Source organism: Engystomops pustulosus, chromosome 4 (genome assembly GCF_040894005.1).
Source record: "Engystomops pustulosus chromosome 4, aEngPut4.maternal, whole genome shotgun sequence".
NCBI classification, from domain to species: Eukaryota; Metazoa; Chordata; class Amphibia; order Anura; family Leptodactylidae; genus Engystomops; species Engystomops pustulosus.
In genome coordinates this window covers 82,113,781-82,138,295 of record NC_092414.1, presented here as the reverse complement: position 1 = coordinate 82,138,295, position 24,515 = coordinate 82,113,781, and the positions used below count along the sequence as shown (strand labels likewise).

Genomic DNA, 24,515 nt, shown 5'->3' with positions numbered 1-24,515 from the left:
TCTTCTGTGCTGAAATTCAGTATGTGACTGGAGTAAAAAGGGAAATGGCAGTTCAAAATGCAAAGAAAACAACCAAGCAACTATTACGGGTTTATGTGAAGTCGCTATAGAAATCTTCTTTGGCAGAATTATAGAAAAAGATAAAAGCAGATAAGTCCATTGATGAAAGAATAAAATCTACCTCTTTGTAGTATGCAAGTTTGTCAATCTCCTCCACAAATCCTGCTGTAAAGAAGTGACCTTAATCCAACGGTTCTTGCAGATGTTAAACTTCAACCCCCAACAGGTAACTTGCTCTATATAACATATCTGGTGCTCTATACTTTATTATGTTAATACAAAAAACAAGCCATTTCCATCTACGTAAGTCACTATATAATTAGCATCATCATCACCCAGATCCACATTAAAATAGACCTTGTATACGACCAAGGAATAAGGGTGCAGAACCGCATTTTTACCCCCATGTAAATTGAGCAGTAAAACTTCTATTTAACCGCAACTCATAGATGATAATTTCACCTTTGAGCTGTACAAAAATGTTAAAAGAAGTTATAGACAAGCCCCATGCTTCTATTCTTGGCAGGATATGTCCAGATTGAGATTTTTCAAGGTTTTCAAAATCATGACTGACTACCTACTAGCTAAAGTTATAGTTAGATACATTGTGCATGCAAAACTATGGCATTCTTTAAGGGGTATTCTGGTTACAAGAAGTGCAATCTATTTTCTACTATTAAACTACATGCTTGGCTTTGTAATAGCATGTTATTCAAAGTTTCTAGGTATTTTAATGTTAACATGTTACCCTTGGGGAACACCCTGGCCAGTGTTTTCCCACAGTTTGTTATGGTTATAGTTACTGTTGTTTTTAACTGACTCCGGTTGTACATGCTCATTTGGCATCTTCACAGTCCTACCAAGTGTCTTGTCGCATCTTTTTATGTGACCCCTGGCCTATGTGCATACATATTTGTTCTCACTATGGCATTGCATAGGCAACTGCATAAGGGAGTCTGGGAATCCTGAGCTCATCTATGCTTATGTTAAATAAAGCTGCTGTCATGTGTCTATGTTTAACATCGACTAGCGTAAATGTGCGCACAAACCTCTCTACCAAGTTTACCCGAAAATATGACTGTCATTAAATTTTGCTAACAAAGACGCACTAGGTCTTATTTTCATGGGATGTCTAATTTTTTTTTTTACAAGAACTCACATTTATTGTTGAGCAAAATAAATATCAACATTTATAAATATACTGTAGCCATGTCATCACAAACATCAGCATAAGCAGCCAAACTCTGAATTCCATCAAGAATTTCTTTTGACTCTTTTTCCATGTACAACAATCTATGGTGTATTTTCCCAATCCCACTATTTTAAGACAGTTGTATCAATTAACTCTCCATAACCTGAATTTTATGCTGAATTTCTTAGGACTCCCTTTCTTTAAGAACCGTTGGCCCCAATCTCTCATGCAACAGCACTTTCCTCAAAAGAGGATTTCTGGTGCAGTTAGCCTACTCGTTGCACATTTTCATCACTGACTTTATTCCATGAATTCTTCACCCATGTCACAAACTCTTGAAATATCTAAATGATCTACTAATCTAATGTATGACGCGCGGGGGGTGGGGATGTTGCTGCAATGACTGTCGCTAGGTCATATTTTCAGGGGACGCCTCATATTTATAAGCACTAAAAAATTGCACTAGGTTTTATTTTTTGAGGTCGTATTTCAATTAAACTTGGTAGATGTCAGGGGAACATGGGAGATGTAGTTTGAAGAGCTTGAGACAAAAGTGATGCCACCATCTTGGAGTTGTAAGATGCCTGCAATGCTTATGGCCTTGGCAAGAAGATGAGAGCTAAAAAAGACAAACCTATTGATTGCTAAATTAGTTTTGGAAAATATGCCAAGTAACCAGAATACTGCTTTAAAGGGGTATTCCCATCTGGGCATTTACATTTAAACATGTAAACATTTTTTTCAATTGGATGTTATTAAAAAATGTTCCTATGTGAAGATAATTTCTCATAAATGTAGCCATGTTACAGCCACCTCTGCTGGAGTGATTGCACAAAGAAACAAAAGGTTTTTGTATATGAAATGTCCAGGAGTTACTGTATATCCCCCAGCGTTTTTGTGGTAATGAACGCTGAATCCAGGTGGTCCGGCAGGGCTCTATAGCACATCTCTGGCCACTGAGGTGGTTGTATCTCGTGAGGAAGCTATCTTGTTTCTAAGGGACAACATGGCTACATTTATGAGAAATTATCTTCACTCAGGAACATTTTTTTAATAACATCCAATTGAAGAAATGTTTACATATGGCAAATGAATTCAGTTAAATGTAAATGCCCAGATGGGAATACCCCTTTAAGGACCACAGCCATCTGATGGTTGATGTAAGCTGTAGAAAAGTCCAATATTTACATTTACAAATTATTATAATAGAGAAATAAATATAACTAGAGATCTAATAATTATTCAGAACTATCTGGCATCAAAAACAGAACTGGCACCCACCAAATATTTCATGTATGAAAAAAATATTTTCTTTGCAGTTAACATTACTTTCCCTTTTAAGACACTTGTGTCCACTTGCAATTACTGCCTGAAACTGGATTAAACACATCAAAGTAAATAGCAGTCTTTCATAGAGAAATATTTACATGCAATTTAAGCTGCTTTACAGTAAAATAAACTAATTTATATCTCATCATTGCCTGAAGCCATTGTCCCACAATAAAATGTTCAAAGACCAAGCTAAGCCTCTGAAATACCCATCTTTAATTTCATCTGAAACTTACAACAACCATGGGAGTTCACTGGGAGGCTATTATCATTATAAAGGTAGAAATATATTTAGCTGAAATTTATTTTCATTTGGAGAACATCAAAACAGCCAAAAGCAAAAGCAGCCATGAAAAAGAGAACTGCCAACCTCTATGGGCTATAGTCTCAAGCGTGCCTGCAATACAAGTAACACTAACACCATGAAACATTCCACCCTAATAAATATTATACTGAACAACCTGTTACTTGACACCCATTAATATGTTACCTCCTAAAGTCTATAAAACATTTGTTAACATGTGTCTAACAAGTCTGTATATATCATGTACATGGAGAGGATGTTTACTTGTTTCAGTGGTTAGTACATTGGAAATTATTTTGTTGGTTATGGTATCTCCCATGAAATAGCCAACATACAGTAGTGGATTATAATATAGACGATTTGGGCTCTAGCCTGGGGCCAAAGACTTGTAGGGTTCCAAACCATCCACCAAATTTTATACTAAGAAGGACCTTCACCCATGAATTTCTTGTATATCTATACATGCTCTCAATACACATGTACACAAGAGCCATTTCAGGACTTTAATGGTCTTCCAAGGGTCAGACTGAATGCAGGTAGATGGGGCGCATCCTCCATTCCACAGAGAGCTTGATTCTAGTACCATATGTAGGAGAACTTATTTGGACTTATAGGGGCTATAATTCTGATACAGCCCAAGGCCCATGGCTGTCTTAATCTGCTCCTTCTGACACACGATCATAATATTGTAGTGACTAGCACAATTAACTACTGGACAACAATCGGTTAATGGGTTTAAATTTTATCAAGTGTAACATTTTCTTAGCATTCACATGTCCTCTTTTTGTGGAGGTTTCCTTGACATTGGATGGTTATCTACAGATGAACTGTCCTCCCATTAAAATTGTTTGTTAAGTGCTTGTGAAATAGGTAAAACTAGACATTAGGGAAATAGACCAATTACAAGATAATACAATGTAACAGAGCAAGAACGTGTACACATAAGCAAAGTGAAAAAAATGTCATTGAAAACATTCTAAAAGACAATCAAAAACACCTAAAGGAGAAAACGAAGACCGGAAGCATATGGAGTGCTGCTAAAAAGTAGTGGCTTTCAAATAGCCAAATGCACAAGGGGAATTCCTTGGGGTGTGGCGTCTTATTAACCATACATTGATGTCAAAATTCACAATTGCTTCATGTAAAAACATATTTCCTTGGAATGAATAATCATCTGCCATAATCCGGGCCTTTTGGTGGGGGCCCCTGGGTGCAAAATCTGGTGGAGACCCGAACTGAACATAGCATACATGCACATCCTCCTGCTCACTACTACACCCCCAGTAAAACATCTATATACAGCTGCCAGGGTCGTTTTAGACAAAGTGGGGCCCTGGGCAAAACTAAAAGTGGGGCCCCAAAATAAAACTAATTTATGAACAGTCACATTTTGTAAGATACTTCCTTTAGCCCAGCACAATAACAACACTTGGTACTTTAAACGCAATAGTATGGCAAGTATCTGTAATATGGGACTGTAGGACAATGTTATAGGAGATAGCCAGAAGATAGGTAGATTGATGATAGAAGATGAATATGAAAGATGATATAGATACAATATAGATGCATAAATATAAAGACGATGATACATGGATAAATGGATGGATGGATAGATAGATGGATAGATAGTAAATAAGAGATAGATAGAAGATATATAAATAAATAGACCAAACAATAGATAAATGGTTATATAGACAGATATATAGATATGAAATAGACAAATTATAGGAGTTACATAACTAGACACATACATGATAGATGATAAGTATCTACACCCGGGCATTCAACTAAGGGGTATTAAAAAAGCAATACTCTGGTAACAAATGTCCACTTGCAGGGGGGCCCTTTAGGAAAGGGGGCCCTGGGCAAATGCTCAGTTTGCTGTCCCCTTACGCCAGCCCTGGCCATAATATATAAACACAAATAACAAAGTGGAATATAAAATTATTATTAAGTGGATTTAATCTTTTTATTGTACTATTGGTAGTATGGCGCTCCTCTATTGTTTAACAAAACACAGAAATAATCAGCCAGTGTGAAAGCAGGATATCCGCAATCACTTAGGAAACGGAAAGCAAAGTGACTTTACTTACATGAATAATGTGGGAAATCCCCAGACAGACATTTGTGGCACTCGGGAAAGTTTATACAATTATTTACATATTTCTTTCATTATATACCAATTCTGCATTGCAGTTTGGTTAGATTTTTACAATTCCCTCTAATCTTCGTTGACGTTTACCTCTTCAGTGGTCATGCTCATAGACCGATTGTGCGCCTTAATTTCTGTTTATATAAAGGCAATCTGTCTGAATGTCTGTAAACTGATCGCTTACAACCCTAACAGAGTGATTGCAAAAGAGGAAGTTAGCCTATACTTGAGAGGCTTTCAATTAAACCACTCAGTCCCAGTGGGATTGTTTTGTCAAATTAGCTATATTCCAACATCATGTAAATTGGTTTCCTTATTACAAATAGAATATGGTGTAATTGCTAAAGAATGTAAATGGATACATGCTGTGTATATATATATATATATATATATATATATATACACATATACAATAAACATAAAAGTACGCACAAACCTAATTTTATTGGCTTTTTTGTTTTACCATGTGATATTGACACTCGTATACAGATGTCACGTTCCACAGATATTTATTTGCACTCACATGTACTAATCTTCTTAAGGTTCATCTGGTAAAATTATATTAGTAATACAATCATCAATGTTCACTAACCATCTAGCCTTTTGCTCTGTCTTAATCTTTCTGACACTTGACTAAGGCTAGATGAACACAGGTATAACAAAAGGCCTTGTGCTATACGTTTTTTTGGAAAAACAACAGATGGCTGCACTAAATTCAATGATTTTTTGATTTATTAATGGCCAAGGGGTTATTTTAATAGACCTGTAAACAAGTAGAACATGTCCTTTTTTAAAGGATCACTCCTAGACACATTGAGGATCAGTGAGAAATGGATACCAAATGTAAGGAAATGGCAGTCATAATGTAGAAATGATACGCTAGTGTGCGGGAAGCCAAATATTCTTAGCGCTGACAGACACACATTTCTTATTATAGGAGTTTACAAGATTGAATTATCTTTCCCAAATGCAATAAGCGATCAGAAGTTTTCGGATATAAGGCATGTAATGGCATAGTCATTTAGCATGATTTGATTGAGGAATTTTTTGTCCAGTTCAATTTATCAGCATACTAATACCCTGCATATAATTCAGATAAAGTGTTAAAATGAAAGGAATATCTTCTCCTTAATCCAACCATTTCAATAAAATATGAACATGTAGCTGCCACCCTGGCCTCATATGGACATAATTTTTCATAAAAACCGGTTGGGCAAAAAACAAACTTCCTACAGTCGAAGGCTCCTTCCACAAGAAAGTGTGCTATGCCCGGGCCAGGACGTAGCATCTATTGGCTGCAGAGGTTTCTGCTCTGTCTCCCTATTCAAAGTGCAGCAGCTTCTGCATCTTCCTGCCACCCACTAAGATTGCATCCTTGTTACTCGCAATCTGAGATAGCAGTGGCTTGCAGGAGGAAACACAAGCCACTGCATCGGAGTGTAGAGAGTGCAATGAGACTTATTAGCATCTCATCGTTAAGAGAAGCTGTTTAACGCTTGTTCTGCTTCTGATAGAAGTGCACTGGACAGCACTAAGAAAAGCTCTCCTAGTTACGCATGACTGGTGAGTTTAAAAAGGACCTGTCATCCATAAAAAAAGACCCCCACAATAATCCTCTCCCCAGCCCCTTTCTATATCTGCCAATTTTTTTCAAATTTATGTTGGGGAAGTTGGTTGTAACCGATCTGACCACTTACCAAATAATGGGTTGAATCCTCGTATCCTCTGTGCTTGAAGTTGGCTATATTCACGAAGGGGCCGGCCGACACCCCACCACCACGCCCCTGTCAGGGGGGACCTGTAGGAGAAGCCAGCAGCATTGCATATATTGCATAATCGCTGCCGGCTCTCTGCAATGCGGCCGCATCTGCAGGGTCCTTATTCACAGCGCAGCTGTTCCGCACTGATAGCAGCTGCGGCTTCTTGTTCACAGCGCCGGAGAATATATATAGAACATTCGTCGGGAGCTGCCAATAAGCACAGTGCGTCCGCAGCCGCTGTCAGTGTGGCGCAGCTGCGCCGTGAATAAGGACCCTGCGCCCGCAGCCGCTGTCAGTGTGGCACGGCCGGCGCTGTGAACAAGGAGCTGCGCCCGCAGTCACTTTGTCACGGACACGCTGTGAATAAGGACCGCAGCCGCTGTCAGTGCGGTTTGAAGTGAATAAGGATGCATCGCGGAGAGATGGTGGGGGTGTGTCCGCCGGCCCCTTCATGAATAAAGCCAACTTCAAGCACAGAGGATATGAGGATGTGACCTCTTATTTGGTAAGAGGTTGGATTGGTTACAACCAACTTCCCCAACATAAATTAAAAAATAAATGGCAGATATAGAAAGGGGCTGAAGAGAGGATTATGGGGGGCATATTTGTTGGGGGTATTTTGGGGGGTAACAGGTCCTCTTTAAGGGGTCTGCTTTAGGGAAGAGGCAGGATATAGTTTAGAGCGCCTATCTTCCTCTTCACAGTGGTTTGTGTTTCTTCCTGCAAGCCGCCGATATCTGTACTCACAGGAAATCAACCACCTTTGCTTCCTTGGTTACCCACAATGTCTGACAATTGAATTTACAGTATACCTAATAAACCAGTCCTGACTTTCAAACAGTTTCGACTTAAGAACAAACCTAAAGAACATATCTTGTAAGTAAAATTGAAATATAAATAGAACAATGAAAATACAATTGTTAAAACATTTTTCAGCAAGTACACTTTGTACTCTTTCAGTGCCTTTGACTCTATATTGCACCATGAATTCCACTTTCACAAAAAGTCTGTGGGGTGTGGGTATAGCTTCGCTAAAAGGACATGGGCATGTGTATCTGAGGTTTGCATCTTAATGAGGACTGATGTGTCCATTTCACATCCACAAAATATGCATCTGTGTTCAGTTAACGTGGTGTATCCGATTCCGTATTTTTCAACTATTGCATGGTGGACAACACACAGATGTAATTCATGTACTTCTTTTTTTCATTGTGTGGACTCATTGACTTCCGTGGAAGGCTGTAGTCAACAGGCGAGAAAAAAAGGTGCACTAGAAAACAATGGTCTGGCACACTATCCTTAAAAATCACAGATGGCATATTGACTTTAAAAAACACTTGTCTGAATAAGTCCTAAATTAGGTGCTTCACACAAGGGATGGAACACCAGACTTGATCAATTTCTGTCAACCCTTTTAAATAAAACAAAATGATTCCTATAGTAAACAGTTTAATTGGTATTCACATTGTTAATGAAAACAAATATACTAGAGGGGTGCCACTTTTAATAGTGAGCTTTTACTAGAAAATTCCCTTTGTATAACTCCATTTCACACTATTATCACCAGGTCTGGCTGCAAATTAGAAAATACAGGCAGAAGTGCCTATTTCATGCTGTGAAACTGCTAAATGGCATGAAACCTTATAATTATCACATAAGCACATGCTAACCCACTCTTAATTTAAATGGGCTCACCAAGAGGGTAGGGACAAGGTGCCTGATCCGGTTATGCGACAAATCACTTACAATGGAATCTAGCAGCTGTTTTGCAAAAGCTATTAACATCATTATACAGCTATTTATACTGCAATATGAAATATTTCTGAGGCTTTTAATTACAAGACTGTGTATAGGCACTACACTAGAAAACTCTTCTTCAGTACGAAGGCAATGCAATTTAAAGAGATTGTCAAGTGTAGGGAAAACTCCCTCAAATATAGATTAAGGAAATTCTGAATTAAGAGAGTCATCAACTAATTTCCATTTTCTTCACTTCTATGTATAGCACTGAAAAGAAACTTTTACCGGAGCTCCTCGGACATGTGAGACTGGTGTCCTAGTGATTACTTTTATATGCACATTTTTACATTTCATGTTTGTTAGAATATTTTATATGGAAGAAAATGTGACTAATCTAAAACGTACTATGCTATCTATGTGCAAATTTCTTCCAGCGACCTGCGACAATCTGTAGTGGGAACGGAGGAGGAGAAAACCTAGCGGTGGTGTCGTCTGAATAGCGGCTTATTCTTATCAGAGGATCTTTTATATTGTGTGAACATATCTGAGTGATCTTAGCCATTGAAGGAGAAAGAAACCTGTGGAATTGTAAATAAAGAAAAAGGAAAAGAACAAACAGCTCTGGTCAAAGTAACTTTTCAATATTTTAACGTTTGGACCTTTGGATCGGTCCTTGGCTGTATGTAGCAAAATTAGTGTGCAAAACAATTACTCTTTTTCACAGTTTTATAGCACTGTATAGCACTGTATAGCACTGCTGAGGAAATTAAAGGCTGGTCCCTGGTTGAGGAGGAGAACCTGCTACCAACTTTATTTTAGTGGGAGTAATTTTTTAAAATTATTCAAATATGGCTACCCTATTGACATAATATCGAATGACCAATAATTCATTCATTCTTACTTCTCATGTGCAAGTTTCCAGGGCTACAGAACCCAATGAATGGTCTTAAAGGGCTGTACAACGACAAACTGCTCTGAAATGACATCTCATTCTACGACTATTTCTTGCTCGTTGGTTGCTGGCTAAAGTCCCTTGACCTATACATTAGACAGAACTCTGATTCAATGCTATGCACACATAAGATGTTTGTTGATCTCATCTTACTGGAGAAAACACAAGGCTCTTGGATGTCATCCTTGTGTAGTCACCTGTTTTTCATGCTTGTATTTCAAGGAAACAAAATCATATGTCAGAACTAGGATGACACTAGGACTACCAAATCAGATTTCTGCTAGCACTAGTACTGAAATCATACCAAACTTGTCTGAACCTGAAAGTTCTGGCATCAGGATGACATCATAGGGAGCACCAATGATTAGGAAAGCGGCTGCATTTAAAGAGTTAAGCTTGCAGTGCTTGGCACTGATCGCAGGTGTTACCAGCAGGGGGCGACCCTAACATCTGTCTAAAGTCCAGATTTGGGGAACAGAACACACATTGTTTTGCATGGACCCGAATATTCAGGTCGGCTCATCACAAATGATTTTCACTGGCCAAAATCATAGGATTTGAAAGTTGCTTAATGAGCACCTGGTCTAAAGTGCCACCTCACAGACCGAGCCCGCATACTTTATGCACTCTGCACATAAAATAGAATTCTCAGTATTTCCAGTTGTATTACCCTTCTACATTTAGTACAAGGGTTCAAAATATTAGGCCACAATATTTGGATTTTGCCGATGGTTTTCAGGTGGCTCCGTCTACAAATATTCCTCAATGGCCTATGTATTTCTACTAATTTTGTTACATTCATTTTTTTAAATAGATTTACATATATGTTCTTTCCAGTGCTGTGGTATTGTGCTTATTTTTCAAACTTAGCCATCTTGTCTTGCTGTGAAAAAAATGTTACAAATGTCTGCCGTACCATAATGGAAAATATTTTGAGAACAGAGTTATGCAGATGAATATCGTACATCACAGAAAGCAAGCTGTGTTAAGACCGGGTCAGACAAGCCTTGCAGGTAGCACTATTTATTTTATATGAAGACACGTGAATGCCAACTATCTAAAGATGGTGGCCTGGGCCTTGTGGATTTCCAGAGCTTTTGTTTCATATGCTTTAGGCCAGACTTCAAAGACTCGTCTTAATGTGACTTCATAGCCAGATGTGGGAGATACTTAAAAGTGATTTCAGTCAAAGATTAACCAGTCACAGTATTCCATGAAAAGCTTGAGGCATATGTCACACCTCAAACATTATTAAAAATGTTTTTTTAAAAAGAACATATGGTTGAGTAGTGACCTGACAAGTACAAGCACGCCAAAGATATTTTATTCCAGTGAGAAAATGTTCTTACTTAAAAGGCAATATATAATGAGGTCCAAAACAGCAATTCACTAAGAATATATAAAATCAAAATTATTACTTTTTTTTTTAAGTAAAATAATAATAGAGATGACCAATCATAGTAATGGAGAGTCGTTAGGGGCATCAATTTTCTGGATTGGCTGTTCGGCCACCATTACAGAAATGCCTCCCTGTTTGACAGCCAAACCTGAACGGGAACGTCGGGTGATCTCTATTAATGAATCAAGGAAAAAATGAAAATATGCCGGTACTTTCAAGCAGATCATCAGCAGACACAGACTGTTCAAGACAACCTGCCATGATCACGACTGTTGGATCGTTGTCATCAGCTGTCTGTATTTTGCAAATAAACTGTGGTATATTCAACTTACCAATGATTACAGTGCTCTAATATTTGGGTGCTCCCACCCATAAATATGTGATTGAAATAAGATTTGTAGATCACTGTCGATGCCTTATATTTATGAGCATCATATGTTTCCCATACATAACATTTTATTTCTATTAAAATATAGAATATTGTAATCAAACCCTTGAAATTAATTATGAGAATGAACCCCCCCCCCCACTGTTTAGCCCTATAACTTATATGTGACATAACGGACAAACTCTCTCACCAATTTAGCCGACACTGGATTACTAGACTGTGCTTTTAGTCTCTCAAGAGCCAAGATGCTCAGTTGTGTTAAATAAATTATCCCTGGGCTCTAAAATGTTGCTATAAACATATTCAGAAACACTTTTGAGCAGAGTTCATCATTAATGTCCTTTAGGAGCATTAAATATAGTCCTGCATCCACAAAGCAACAGATAAAAGCTCTGCAGGGAACAGAGAACTGCTCATATTGTCCACAGTAGTATTCCACCAAATGCTGAAAAATATCTGCTAAAATGGTTACAGCTTCTAAGTAAGAAATGATTTGTTGCCATTAATGGAAAATAAAATTACAAGTGATTCGTTTGTCTCCGGAAAATGTATCCAGTGAAAATTTCCACTTTCAACGGACATCATGAGTGCAAATCTAGGTAATGCTAATGTTTTTCTTTGTAGTTATTTTATAAAATCTGCATTTAAAATTGAGAAGCTCATAGGGGAAAATTTACAATGTGTTCCAGCCATGTGTTTTATTCTCTCCTTACTATCTTGTATCTGCATGTAACTGGCTATTGCTGGAGACTCTAAGTTGGAAGCCCAAATTATTACACTAGAGACCCCATATTTGTAGTTCTATTTATAGAATATTATGCTATGTATGGATTTCCAGAGAAGTGTTTAGAGATTACTTGACATTGTGCCATTAAAAATGACTAGGAACGGTTGCAGTTCTGAAATCTGTAACACATCTCCTCTGTTAAATGTGATATAGTTTAAAAATATCAACAATTTAAATACGACTTGTCCTTTCATATGCCGTTTTTCAGGCTCTGCCCCGCTGCCCGTCACGGTGAGAGTCATGGACCGGGACATCTACTCTGTTGCCACGTGATCTCCCCTCTTCACACTTTCACTATGAATAGACGGCCACATTATCATTATCCTCGCACATAGAAGAGTCCACACCCATCTCCTTTAAGGCAATCCCCTGTCCACACCCACCTCCTCCGCTTGGCCAATCCTCTGTTCCCACTCAGTGCAGTCATGCACTTTATCCTCTCCATTTCCGGGAGTAGAGCTTCAGGTGTCACGTGACTGCAGCTCACACTGCTTCCTGTTGTGTGACTGGCAGCATGCAGCTCACAGCCGGAGCTGTCATTAGTAGACACACAGCGGGCAGTACAAGTCTCTTCTGTCTCCTCATGTACCTGCAGGTACCTCTACAGGTATTGTGTGAGACCTGATTATGTACTTCCCCTGGGCTTGTCACCATTTGTAGTTTGGCTGTATGCCTCCTCTTAGTCCAATTTAGATACTTGCCATCATCTTTACCAGATTCCTGTATACCCTGTGCCCTATATACGCCTTCTGCCCCCTGTGCCCCTTGCCCTGTACACCTTGTGCTCTCTGTGCCCCCTGCCCTGTACACCTACCTTCTGCTCTCTGTGCCCCCTGCCCTGTACTCCTTCTGCCCTCTGTGCCCCCTGCCCTTTACTCCTTCTGCCCTCTGTGCCCCCTGCCCTGTACTCCTTCTGCCCTCTGTGCCCCCTGCCCTGTACTCCTTCTGCCCTCTGTGCCCCCTGCCCTGTACACCTTCTGCTCTCTGTGCCCCCTGTCCTGTACTCCTTCTGCCCTCTGTGCCCCCTGCCCTGTACTCCTTCTGCTCTCTGTGCCCCCTGCCCTGTACTCCTTCTGCTCTCTGTGCCCCCTGCCCTGTACTCTGCTCTCTGAGCCCCCTGCCCTGTACACCTTCTGCTCTCTGAGCCCCCTGCCCTGTACAACTTCTGCTCTCTGAGCCCCCTGCCCTGTACTCCTTCTGCCCTCTGTGCCCCCTGCCCTGTACTCCTTCTGCCCTCTGTGCCCCCTGCCCTGTACTCCTTCTGCCCTCTGTGCCCCCTGCCCTGTACTCCTTCTGCCCTCTGTGCCCCCTGCCCTGTACTCCTTCTGCCCTCTGTGCCCCCTGCCCTGTACACCTTCTGCTCTCTGTGCCCCCTGCCCTGTACTCCTTCTGCCCTCTGTGCCCCCTGCCCTGTACTCCTTCTGCTCTCTGTGCCCCCTGCCCTGTACTCCTTCTGCTCTCTGTGCCCCCTGCCCTGTACTCCTTCTGCTCTCTGTGCCCCCTGCCCTGTACTCTGCTCTCTGAGCCCCCTGCCCTGTACACCTTCTGCTCTCTGAGCCCCCTGCCCTGTACAACTTCTGCTCTCTGAGCCCCCTGCCCTGTACTCCTTCTGCCCTCTGTGCCCCCTGCCCTGTACTCCTTCTGCCCTCTGTGCCCCCTGCCCTGTACTCCTTCTGCCCTCTGTGCCCCCTGCCCTGTACTCTGCTCTCTGAGCCCCCTGCCCTGTACTCCTTCTGCCCTCTGAGCCCCCTGCCCTGTACTCCTTCTGCCCTCTGTGCCCCCTGCCCTGTACTCCTTCTGCCCTCTGTGCCCCCTGCCCTGTACTCCTTCTGCTCTCTGTGCCCCCTGCCCTGTACTCCTTCTGCCCTCTGTGCCCCCTGTCATGTACTCCTTCTGCTCTCTGTGCCCCCTGCCCTGTACTCCTTCTGCCCTCTGTGCCCCCTGTCATGTACTCCTTCTGCTCTCTGTGCCCCTGCCCTGTACTCCTTCTGCTCTCTGTGCCCCCTGCCCTGTACTCCTTCTGCTCTCTGTGCCCCCTGCCCTGTACTCCTTCTGCCCTCTGAGCCCCCTGCCCTGTACACCTTCTGCTCTCTGAGCCCCCTGCCCTGTACACCTTCTGCTCTCTGAGCCCCCTGCCCTGTACACCTTCTGCTCTCTGAGCCCCCTGCCCTGTACACCTTCTGCTCTCTGTGCACCCAGTGCCTCCTGCACTCTGTGTCCTGTGCGCCTTGTGCCTCTGTGCCCCTTGCCCTCTGTTTCCTGTGCACACCCATGCCCTATGTGCGCCCTGTGTCCTGCTCCTTGTGCCTTCTATGCCCCATGCCCTCTGTCCGCCTTGTGCCATCTGTTCGTCTTGTGCCCCCTGCCCACCGTGTCGTGTGCGCCTTTTGCCCTCCTAGCCACCTGCTTGTGTTCTCTGCAGTTGTGGTGCATGTATCACATTGTGCTAACTACTGCTTCAGTCTATCTTCATATCACTGCTGGTAGTATACACTCACCATTGTCTGGACTTAAAGGGAACCTTTCACCGCTGTTTGAAAAAATTAAGTTGCGGGCAGGTTCCCACAGAGCCCTTATAGCATTAGGGCAAGCTTTCTTCAGCTAATAAAATCGCTGCACAGAAAAGGAAAAAAAATTACCATTTATTCTCTGCCTGGTAACCAGATAGAGAGCCTAGCGAGTCGTGGTGGGCGGATACATACGTGCGAGTCTGGTGGCTTGCTCACACCTCCTTTCCCTACGTCATCTGGCTGTCGGCTGAATTATAACACAAATGCCTACGGCATATGCGCGGAAGCAGGAAGCAGGAAGGCATTTGTGTTATAATTCAGCCGACAGCCGGATGACGTAGGGAAAGGAGGTTTGAGCAAGCCACCAGACTCGCACGTATGTATCCGCCCACCACGACTCGCTAGGCTCTCTATCTGGTTACCAGGCAGAGAATAAATGGTAATTTTTTTTCCTTTTCTGTGCAGCGATTTTATTAGCTGAAGAAAGCTTGCCCTAATGCTATAAGGGCTCTATGGGAACCTGCCCGCAACTTAATTTTTTCAAACAGCGGTGACAGGCTCTATATAAGGACTTACTTTTGATATGTAAAGTGTATCCATATTGTTTGTTATACTACCACTTTGAGGAGATAAATAAAAGTGGGGAAAAATGTGAAGTAAAGCGCTGTGGAATTTGATGGCGCTATATAAATAAAGATTATTATTGTGAGTGGAAGAAAACATTAAATAGGGGGTTATATGTTGCTGGGTTGAAATAGGGGCTATTATATAGGTCCTTTGGGGGTTTGCCACAGGACAGGTGCATTATATGTGTGGGCCGCTAAGGTCGATATTATACTGTTTGTTTTCAGTGGGTGTGGTTTAGGGGAAATGGGAGGGCTTTGTCCCTCTTTCTCTAGCCCAAAAGTTGGGAGGTATGCATATGTCATAAATGCATTACCTATTAAAGGGGTTGTCCCAACTTAGGAAGTTATCACCAATCCACAGGCTAGGAGATAACGTCCTAATTGGTGAGGGTCCGAAAGCTGGGAACCTACAGATCATGAGAACGAGACCCCCCAGCAATTAGGAATACCGTTTTCACCAGTGGGTGAATTGGCAGTGCTAAGCATGTGCCATGGGGCTCCGTTCAATTTCAATTCCATGAGAACGGCCAAAGACTGGCATGCACAGCACTCTTATCTCCTGCCAATCCCACAGAACTGAATGGAGCAGCAGGATGCATGACAATGGGATCCCTGTTCTCCTAATTGCTGGGGGGGGAAGTCTCATTCTCATGATTGGTGGGGCTCCTAGCTGTTGGATCCTCACCGATTAGGAAGCTATCCCCTATCATGTAGATTGGGGATAACTTCCCAATTGGAACAACCCCTTTAAATACCAATTCCAAAGAATCTTTATGAGAACTGTAAGTTGTGCCATCTTCTAATAATTCTACAATAAATACATGGACAACTTGGTACCATATTACCTACTACTTTTAATACAGTTCACCCGGAGGTGATAGTCTCAAGGTCTATATGGATGCGCCCATGTGTCAAATTATTTATAAATTCATAGGAAGAATTAAGACTTAACTTAAACACACCTGTGGTGGGTGTTTTAAGAGCTTAACAGCTTTTACAAAAAAGATATTTAGCATGGAAGTTATTACAAAAATATTACTGTATATACTTGTGTGTAAGCTGAGTTTTTCAGCACAAAAATGTGCTGAAAAACCTCACCTGGACTTATACACAAGTCAATAAAAAAAAATAAACTTACATGCTTGGCGAGGCTCCTCTTCTGTCTTCTCTATCTATCTCTATCAGCCGGAGCACACTATGATGTGGCGGTGTAGCCGCTGATGACCTCATAGTGTGCTCAGGCCGGCAGATCGCATGGATGGTTCTCTGCCGGCTGGTACAGCAAAGAGAAGAAAGAAGAGGAGCCGCGGGGACCGGAACATCAGGGAGCAGCAGTGGCCATCGGGACGACCCCAAGGTGAGAATGTAAGTTTGTTTTTTTTATGTGCATGGCAAACTGCGGGCTGGCTGGGTGTGTACTACATGGGGCTGGCTGTATACTACACGAGGCTGGCTGGCTGTATACTAATGGGGGCTGGCTGTATACTAATGGGGGCTGCCTGGCTGTACACTACATGGGGGCTGGCTAGCTGTACACTACATGGGGGCTGGCTAGCTGTACACTACATAGGGGCTGGATGGCTATATACTACTGGGGGCTGGATGGCTATATACGATTGGGGGCTGGCTGGCTACATGCTACTGGGGGCTGGCTGGCTACATGCTACTGGGGGCTGGCTGGCTACATGCTACTGGGGGCTGGCTGGCTACATGCTACTGGGGGCTGGCTATATGCTACTGGGGGCTGGCTATATACTACTGGGGGCTGGCTGGCTATATACTACTGGGGGCTGGCAGGCTATATATGGGAGGCGGTGACCAATGCATTTCCCATCCTCGGCTTATACTCGAGTCAATAGGTTTTCCCAGTTTTTGGTGGCAAAATTAGGGGTTTCAGCTTATACTCGAGTATACATGGTAACTATATGGATAAAATGTATAGACACTCACATTAGGCCGCAGTCCGGCTGCCATTTTGTAGTAGGTTTCTGCTGCTTCATTTAGACTGGCTTGCCTGAAAAGAAAAGACCAAATCAGTTATTATTTAGTAATCACTATACAGTGATGCACTGGGAGTACATCTGTGAAATATAATTTATTTACTACAGATAATACATAATAAAGTGACCCTTGTCTTCAGGGCACAAAATATAAATTATTGTATTATTATTTGCCCTGGTCAGGCCTTAGTTATTAATTCACATCATTTTGATTGTATTTGATTATTTACATTTTTCATTAGAGAAAAAGAATATTTCTGGAACGAGTGAGTAATCAGCTCATTAGCAGCGACCGTCCACGAGATCTCTACCCATCTATCACTTTCAGCTCAATTATGAACACAAGGTCACATGGAATACACAAAGGCATACTTATTGTAAGTACCATGTGTGAAGACCTGAGGTTCCAACAAGAGCGAGATTCACTCATTAAAAGCATTTATTTTTAACTTAAGGACCCCTACTTAAGGACACCCAACTTACAGACTGACCACTCTGCCCCCTGTGACCACTGATGACGCTCTCTGGATGCTTTAATTTACTCCCAGGCTGCAATGATCAACTTTACGGTGTCTGTAAAGAAGTTTTATTGATAATTGGTCCCATTACAGCAAAAAAATGTTAAAAATCCAATTGTCACTGGGACAAAAAAAAATTTGTCTGGAGCTACAGTTATAAAATATACAGTTCCGACTTACATTCAAATTCAACTTAAGTACAAACCAAGGGAACCTATTTTGTATGTAACCCGGGGACAGGCAGATTTTTACATACAAATTCAACGTAAGAACAAACCTACAGACCCTATCTTGTATGTAACCCAGGGACTGCCTGTACCTGTATTATGTACATCTCCTGGAGGTGTTTTTGCATATTTCTAGGTTACATCATGAAAGAAAATTTTGTTCTTACCCTGCCTGCTGAAGTGAGAATGACATCATAATTAAGAGGCAGGCAGGAATGCAGATGAATGGAGTGGGCAGAGCAGGAGGCGGGGTTACCTGACTGTGACTGCATCCTACAAAAGGGTAAAAATTGATTTTTCATTCATGCTGCAACCTAGACATATGCTAAAGCACCTCCAGGGGATGCACATATTACAGAAGGAGGTGCTGTTTGTAGGCTTGTGGGGTTATTGTGGTAACAGGTGTGCTTTAAACTATGGAATGCTTTACAACAGGAGGGAGTCATGGCAGAAAGCAATGCAGCATTAAATAAAGGACTATTTGCCTTTTCAATCAAAATTACCACGATGTGGCCAGACAGTTGTGCCGCAAAAGATGATGTATGTCCTATGTTTTGCTGGATTTAGGGCCACTGCCACCTGGCGCGTATGCAGATGTGTGCATGAGACCTTACTATGTAACAATGACTTAACCCCCTTAAGACTTGATTTTCATAGTCCGGTTATGTTTTTTGGTGCTGTGTTTTAAACCAAAACCAGTTAGTCAAACAGTTAGTCAAAAATGTTAAATAGTAGTAGTTGTAAAAAAAATTAAAATACATCTAAATATCTGAATAAATTAAAAAAACAGAAAAAATAAAATAAATAAATAAATATATACCTGTGCTGCTGCTTCAATAATCATAATCATCACTCAAATGAATGTTAATGTGCAATAAGCCCCAAGGCCATTCAAAATCATAGTATCATAGTAAGGCTACATTCACACTACAGTATGGGGGACGTATATACGGCCGACGTATATACGGCCGATATATACGTCCCCCATACACTTCTATGGGCTCACGGCCCTGTACGGGAGCGGTACGGTGCAGCACACGTGAGGCACCGTACCGCTCCGTAGCCCGGGGAAAGATAGGACATGTCCTATCTTTCCCCGTATTACGGCGCCGTGCGCCATTAGTTCCTATGGAGAGGGGCGGGGGTGAGCTGCGCTTACCTCCTCCTCCTCCTCTCCCCGCGCTGCCATGTGCCCGCCGTGCTACGTGGACGGTCGCTGCTAATGAGCTGATTACCGTGTGAATTTAGCCTAAAACAGTATCTTGTTGCTTAGGCCAATAACTGAATGCAGAAGTGATATATTGCACTTATGAACATATGAACATCAGTTAGGAAATGTAGAGCATGGTGCACTGGGAGATGGGAAGAAAATTGCTGCGAATCCTTTATTTTATTTTTTAATTAAAATTATTTGAACTAAGCTATGTTTTTTGTAACTTTCAAGATCCCCTTTAAGACTGCTGTATTATGACATGACATTGTAGGGATGCCAACTTTAAGGCTTCACAGTACAAAAGGAAGTTGTGAAATCAGCCAGGGTAATAACCCCGTATAACACTGTCCTCTGCTAATGATAAAACACTTTCCACATATTTGGCAGCTTTTATTCAAGTAATTAAGGCTATTTTTTAAATCTAGCAGAATTGAAATATTTTATTGAAGATACAGAACAGTAACTATAAGTTTTACCAACATCTGCTCTTCTATATGGATTATAACATTTCCTGAGAACTCAATTTTCTCTGGTTAGTAATCCAACAGTCGTTCTCTCTAAGCTTGACTGAGCAGGGAAAGAAGATCATTTATTACATAGTACAGTATTTTTGTCAATAACAAAGTCAGTTTATAGAAAATCGTAAAATAATATTATATATAAAAAAAGTGATCAAAAGGTTGTACAGTTTTCAAATGGTACCAATAAAAATGTCATCCCATTGTGCAAACAATGACACCTTACACAGCTCCATACACTGAAGTATAAAACAGTTACAGGAGTCAGAAATTGTTGACACAAGGTTTTTTAATGTAAGGTTTCTGACATTTTTAAAGGTATTAAGAAATAACTATATAAATTAGATATTTCTGCGATCACACTGAGCAAAAGAATAAAGAAGAGGTGTCATTTAGACCGCACATTGAAAGTCGTAAAAATAAAGCCCATCAGAATATGGCCAACAGTGTTTTTTTTTTGCTAATTCCACCACATTTGGAATTTTTTTTCCAGTAAATGGCACAGAATATTAAATGGTGCCACTAAAAATACAATTTGTCGCACAGGTAAAAAGCCCTTGTATCGCTTTGTAAACAAAAAATTGAAAAGTTAAAGCTTGAAGAACGGCATACAGTTTTCTGGCATACAAGCCTGGAAATAATTGCAATTCCAGACAGGACCTAGTGTAGAATTGTCCAGCAGCGCAGTCACCCACTGGATATCTCAGGAAGTCAGAGCCTCCTGGCACATCCCGTGGATTTAATAATAGCGAATGATGCATCAGCACATGATAAATCTTTTTCCCCCCAAATATTACGGAGGAAAGTGTTGTGTCCTCTCAGAAACCAGGGCCTAGAGGTAATATCCCTCTACGGCTATATGTTGTATGAAACAAAATATCAACAGGCAAAGTGGAATTGTTCCGAGCAATTTTGAATATGATTACTATTTCTCAGCCTGGAAATAAGCATGGCACCGCAGCTCAATGTACTTTCATCTACTCATAAATAATAACAATAAAAAGAGAAATCATACTTCCCCTGCCAAAGCCTTAACACATTTAAGTTGGGTTTTCTATTTAAAAGACTGATTGGTTTGCAAGCTGCTATGTAGCATATTGCTATTTACAGCAAGCATTAAATAATTCTCCTACTCTGCCACGTAATATAAAATATTATAGCTAAGGAAATCATTATTCATCCGGAGATGGTTAATGGATTAATGTAACATTGCCCAGATAACAAAGCAGTAGGATGAAATATGAAGTCCACTTTTTCCTTTATTTTTTATGTTTATTTTTTTTCCTTGTGCAACTGTTACATTAGTTTCTGCCTCCGAGAGCAAACTACTAAGGAATTCATGTCAGTAGAAAAAAATGCTAATAATATTTCCACAGCTACAAGCGTTACTACTGTCTCGTTTGCAGTCTGCTTACAGAAATATGATCTGCCATGCAATGCGCAAAACGGATGATGGTTATTACATTCCCCACTATTCAAGTAGAAATGAGGAATTAAAAGACTGCTGGAATATTTCTCCACAATCACATACTCCGAGCCTGTATTTAGCCAATGCTCCATAAAAAGCAAAATCACTAAAACATACATGAAGTACAGTCCTCCAGGGAGTCCCACCATTTTAAAGAGAATAACTGATAAGGGATTTTGCCTCCACATGAATAATGGTTTATCTATTTCTCAAACATATTTCATGCTCCTAAAAATGAAGCCCTGCGTTTATCATTTAGAATGATATTGTTGCTCTGTTGGGATTTGTCTTGTTATTAGATCAGTAGTTTAAAGATACCGCTGAAATCTTGTTCTTTGGTTTTCACCAAATATTGACTGATTAATTTATATTTCTATAAGATAAATAGGTATAACAAAGGTGAGTTCATGCAGGCGCTTAAAAATTGGCCAGCCAGTGTTTTCACTTCACATCTCCTATGGAAAATTCTGTTGTTGGTATTGTTACTTCTTGCCTATCTATTGTAAGGCAGTGGCTGGAAAGGTTCTTGGCCTTTAAGTTTCAGCTAGGTTTCTCAGCTATACATGGTAAGGGCTGGCCATTGATGATTAATCCAGGTTCTGAGGCAGCCATAATGCAGCTCATTAGCCCGCACCTGGACCTGGGCTTTATAATCTATCTGCACCATGGGAGGGTCTCTCTCTGAGCTGGAGGTTGTGCCGAGTCAAGCAAACTTAAAGGTACAGACTGCCAATCCATTTGTTTGCCGTTATTGGTAAGGTAGAGAGGGAAAGCCACAATGTTAGCTAGTGCTCAGACAAGCTGGTCTTTTGTTTGTGTTTTGTTTCTTTCTATAAATCTGTATATATTGGGTCTGTGACTGCATTTGTTTTGCTGTTATTGGTGAGGTAGAAAGGGAAAGCTACAATGTTAGCTAGTGCTCACATAAGCAGGTCTTATTTGTTTGTGCTTTGTTTCTTTCTATGAAACTGTATATATTGGGCCTGTGACTGAAACTGCTAATAAAAACTGGAAGACGCACCAGTTTTGGGACAACAAGTCTGTCTCTGTGCTCTGGGAACTGTCTTTGCTCTCACCAGTGAGATGAACCTCTACATAATGTATGGTTTATTACAGGTTTGTGATATCCATAGGGATGTACATAGGGAGATGACACACTTATGTTGTGTATAGGTTCCTCATGCGATATGTTAAAAGAGAGTTGTGTATGTATAGTAAAATTGTCATATACTTTTGCGCCTGGGTTATTTTGGTTGCATTTTATATTGTAATATTCATCAACTTAAAAAAAAAAATAAATTTATACTTTTGAATTTGAATCAGCAAATAAAGATTTTTAAAATCTGCCGAGTATAAAAATCCAGAACTCTAGATAATTAAAGGGAACCTGTTTCATATCTCACTACATCAGTGCCATCAAAGGCTGAATTAAAAATAAAACCTTTACATTTATTTAGAAATGAGTATGATGGTTTAATTCGGAGTCTTCTCTAGTGATGACTTGACTTAACCCCTTAATGACCGCCCTATCGGGATTCTACGGCGGTCATTAAGGGTACTTCTTCTGACGCGACGCCTTTCTACGGCGCCGCGTCAGAAGAAGATTTCGGGACATCGGGTCAGTTTAGTGCCGGTGTCGGGCTGTGATATCACAGCCCAGACCCGGCACTAACACCCGGGATCAGAAAAACTCCGATCCCGGGTGTTTAACCCCTTACACGCCGCGGTCAAGCATGACCGCGGCGTGCAAGTGTGTCCCCCGTGGATCGGACCCCCCCGGTGTGCTTACCGGGGGATCCGATCCCTCCTGCCGCTGCCCCGGGTCCCGACGAGTGACCCGAGGCTGTCGGCTCCTCTTCTCGCAGGGTCCTGCCTTCCTGGCAGGACCCGGCTGTAAGTAACTGAGCATGCGCGGCATGCTCAGTTACTTACACTTTACACTGCAATACAAGTGTATTGCAGTGTAGAGGCTTGAATAAGTGATCGGATGATCGCTTATTCAAGCCAAAATGTGGAAAATGTAAAAAAGTTAAAAAAAAACAATTAAAACTTTTTATAATTAAATAAATAAAATAAAAGTCCCATAATCTCCCCAGTAACACATAAAATGCATATACAGTAAATAAAACACAAAAACATACATATTTGGTATCACCGCGTCCGTATTAATCTGTACAATAAATCTAAATCAATATTGAACCCGCTCGGTGAACTACGTAAAAAAAAAACTCGGAAAACTTCCCATAATATACAATTTTTCATCAAACACCATCACAAAAAATGTTCTAAAAAGTGATCAAAAAAAGTTACATTCCCTAATATGAAACGACTGAAAAGAACAACTGTTTTCGCAAAAAATAAGCCCTCAACCAGATCTGACAACCGAAACATACAGAAGTTATGGCCCTGAAAAGTTGTCAATAGTAAAAACAATGCGATTTTCTCCAATATTGGTTTTGCTCAGGAAAATTAAGCAAAAATAAGAAAAACTATATAAATGAGGTATCACCGCAATCGTAGTGAACCAGAGAATAAAGATAAAATATTATTTTTACATTACGGTGAGCGGGGGGAAAAAAATGCTAACAATCCAAAATAAAAATTGATGATTTTGTTTGTGTCCCCCTTGAAATAGTTAATAAAATCTCATGAATAAGCTTTAGACTCCCAAAATAAATTATCTATACATTGTATCTCATCCCGTACATAATAAGCCCTCATATGTTTGTATTACCAAAAAAAATAAAAATTTATAGGTCGTACAATGTGACAATACAAATCTGCAGTGAATGGCGCCTCCATTCATTCTATACTCGGCCGTGCGCCCGTACAGCAGTCACCACCACATATGGGGGTATCAGGACACTCGGGAGGAATTGGGCATCAAGCGTTGCAGTGCGTTTCATCATTTAATTTATTCTGAAAATTTCAGTTTTGGCCTAAATGAATGTATTTTCCAAAAAAATTCAATAGTTTCTAAATCGCAGGTCCATATTTTTTAACCCATGTGAAACACTTAAAGGGTTAATGGACTTAATAGAAGTTGTTTTACATACGTTGAGGGGTGAAGTTTCTATAGTGAGGTAATTTATGGGGTTTTACTATTATTTAGGCCTTTCAAAGTCACCTGAAAGCTGAGTTGTCCCTCAAAATGTGAGTTTTGGCAATTTTTATGAAAATAAGAAAAATCGCACCTAAAGTTCTGCACCTCATAACATCCTAGAAAAATGACCGGAAACATAAATTATCATCCCAACATAAAGCAGATATTCTGTAAATGTTAATTATCAAACTTTTTGGGTAGTTTTACATCTTGTCTGGAAACCAGAACATTTCAAACTTGGAAAATGAAGAATTTTTACAAACTTTTGC

The 24,515-nt window shown here is 40.8% G+C and overlaps 1 protein-coding gene across 1 annotated transcript in view; it reads right to left on the bottom strand.

Moving 5' to 3' along the window:
• TMTC2 (transmembrane O-mannosyltransferase targeting cadherins 2) overlaps positions 1 to 24,515 on the bottom strand; it is a 208,787-nt gene that overhangs the window by 8,478 nt on the left and 175,794 nt on the right. The window contains exon 12 of the mRNA XM_072146509.1: positions 17,150 to 17,213. Coding sequence (XP_072002610.1) covers positions 17,150 to 17,213 — 64 coding nt within the window. The remainder of the gene's footprint in view (positions 1 to 17,149; positions 17,214 to 24,515) is intronic.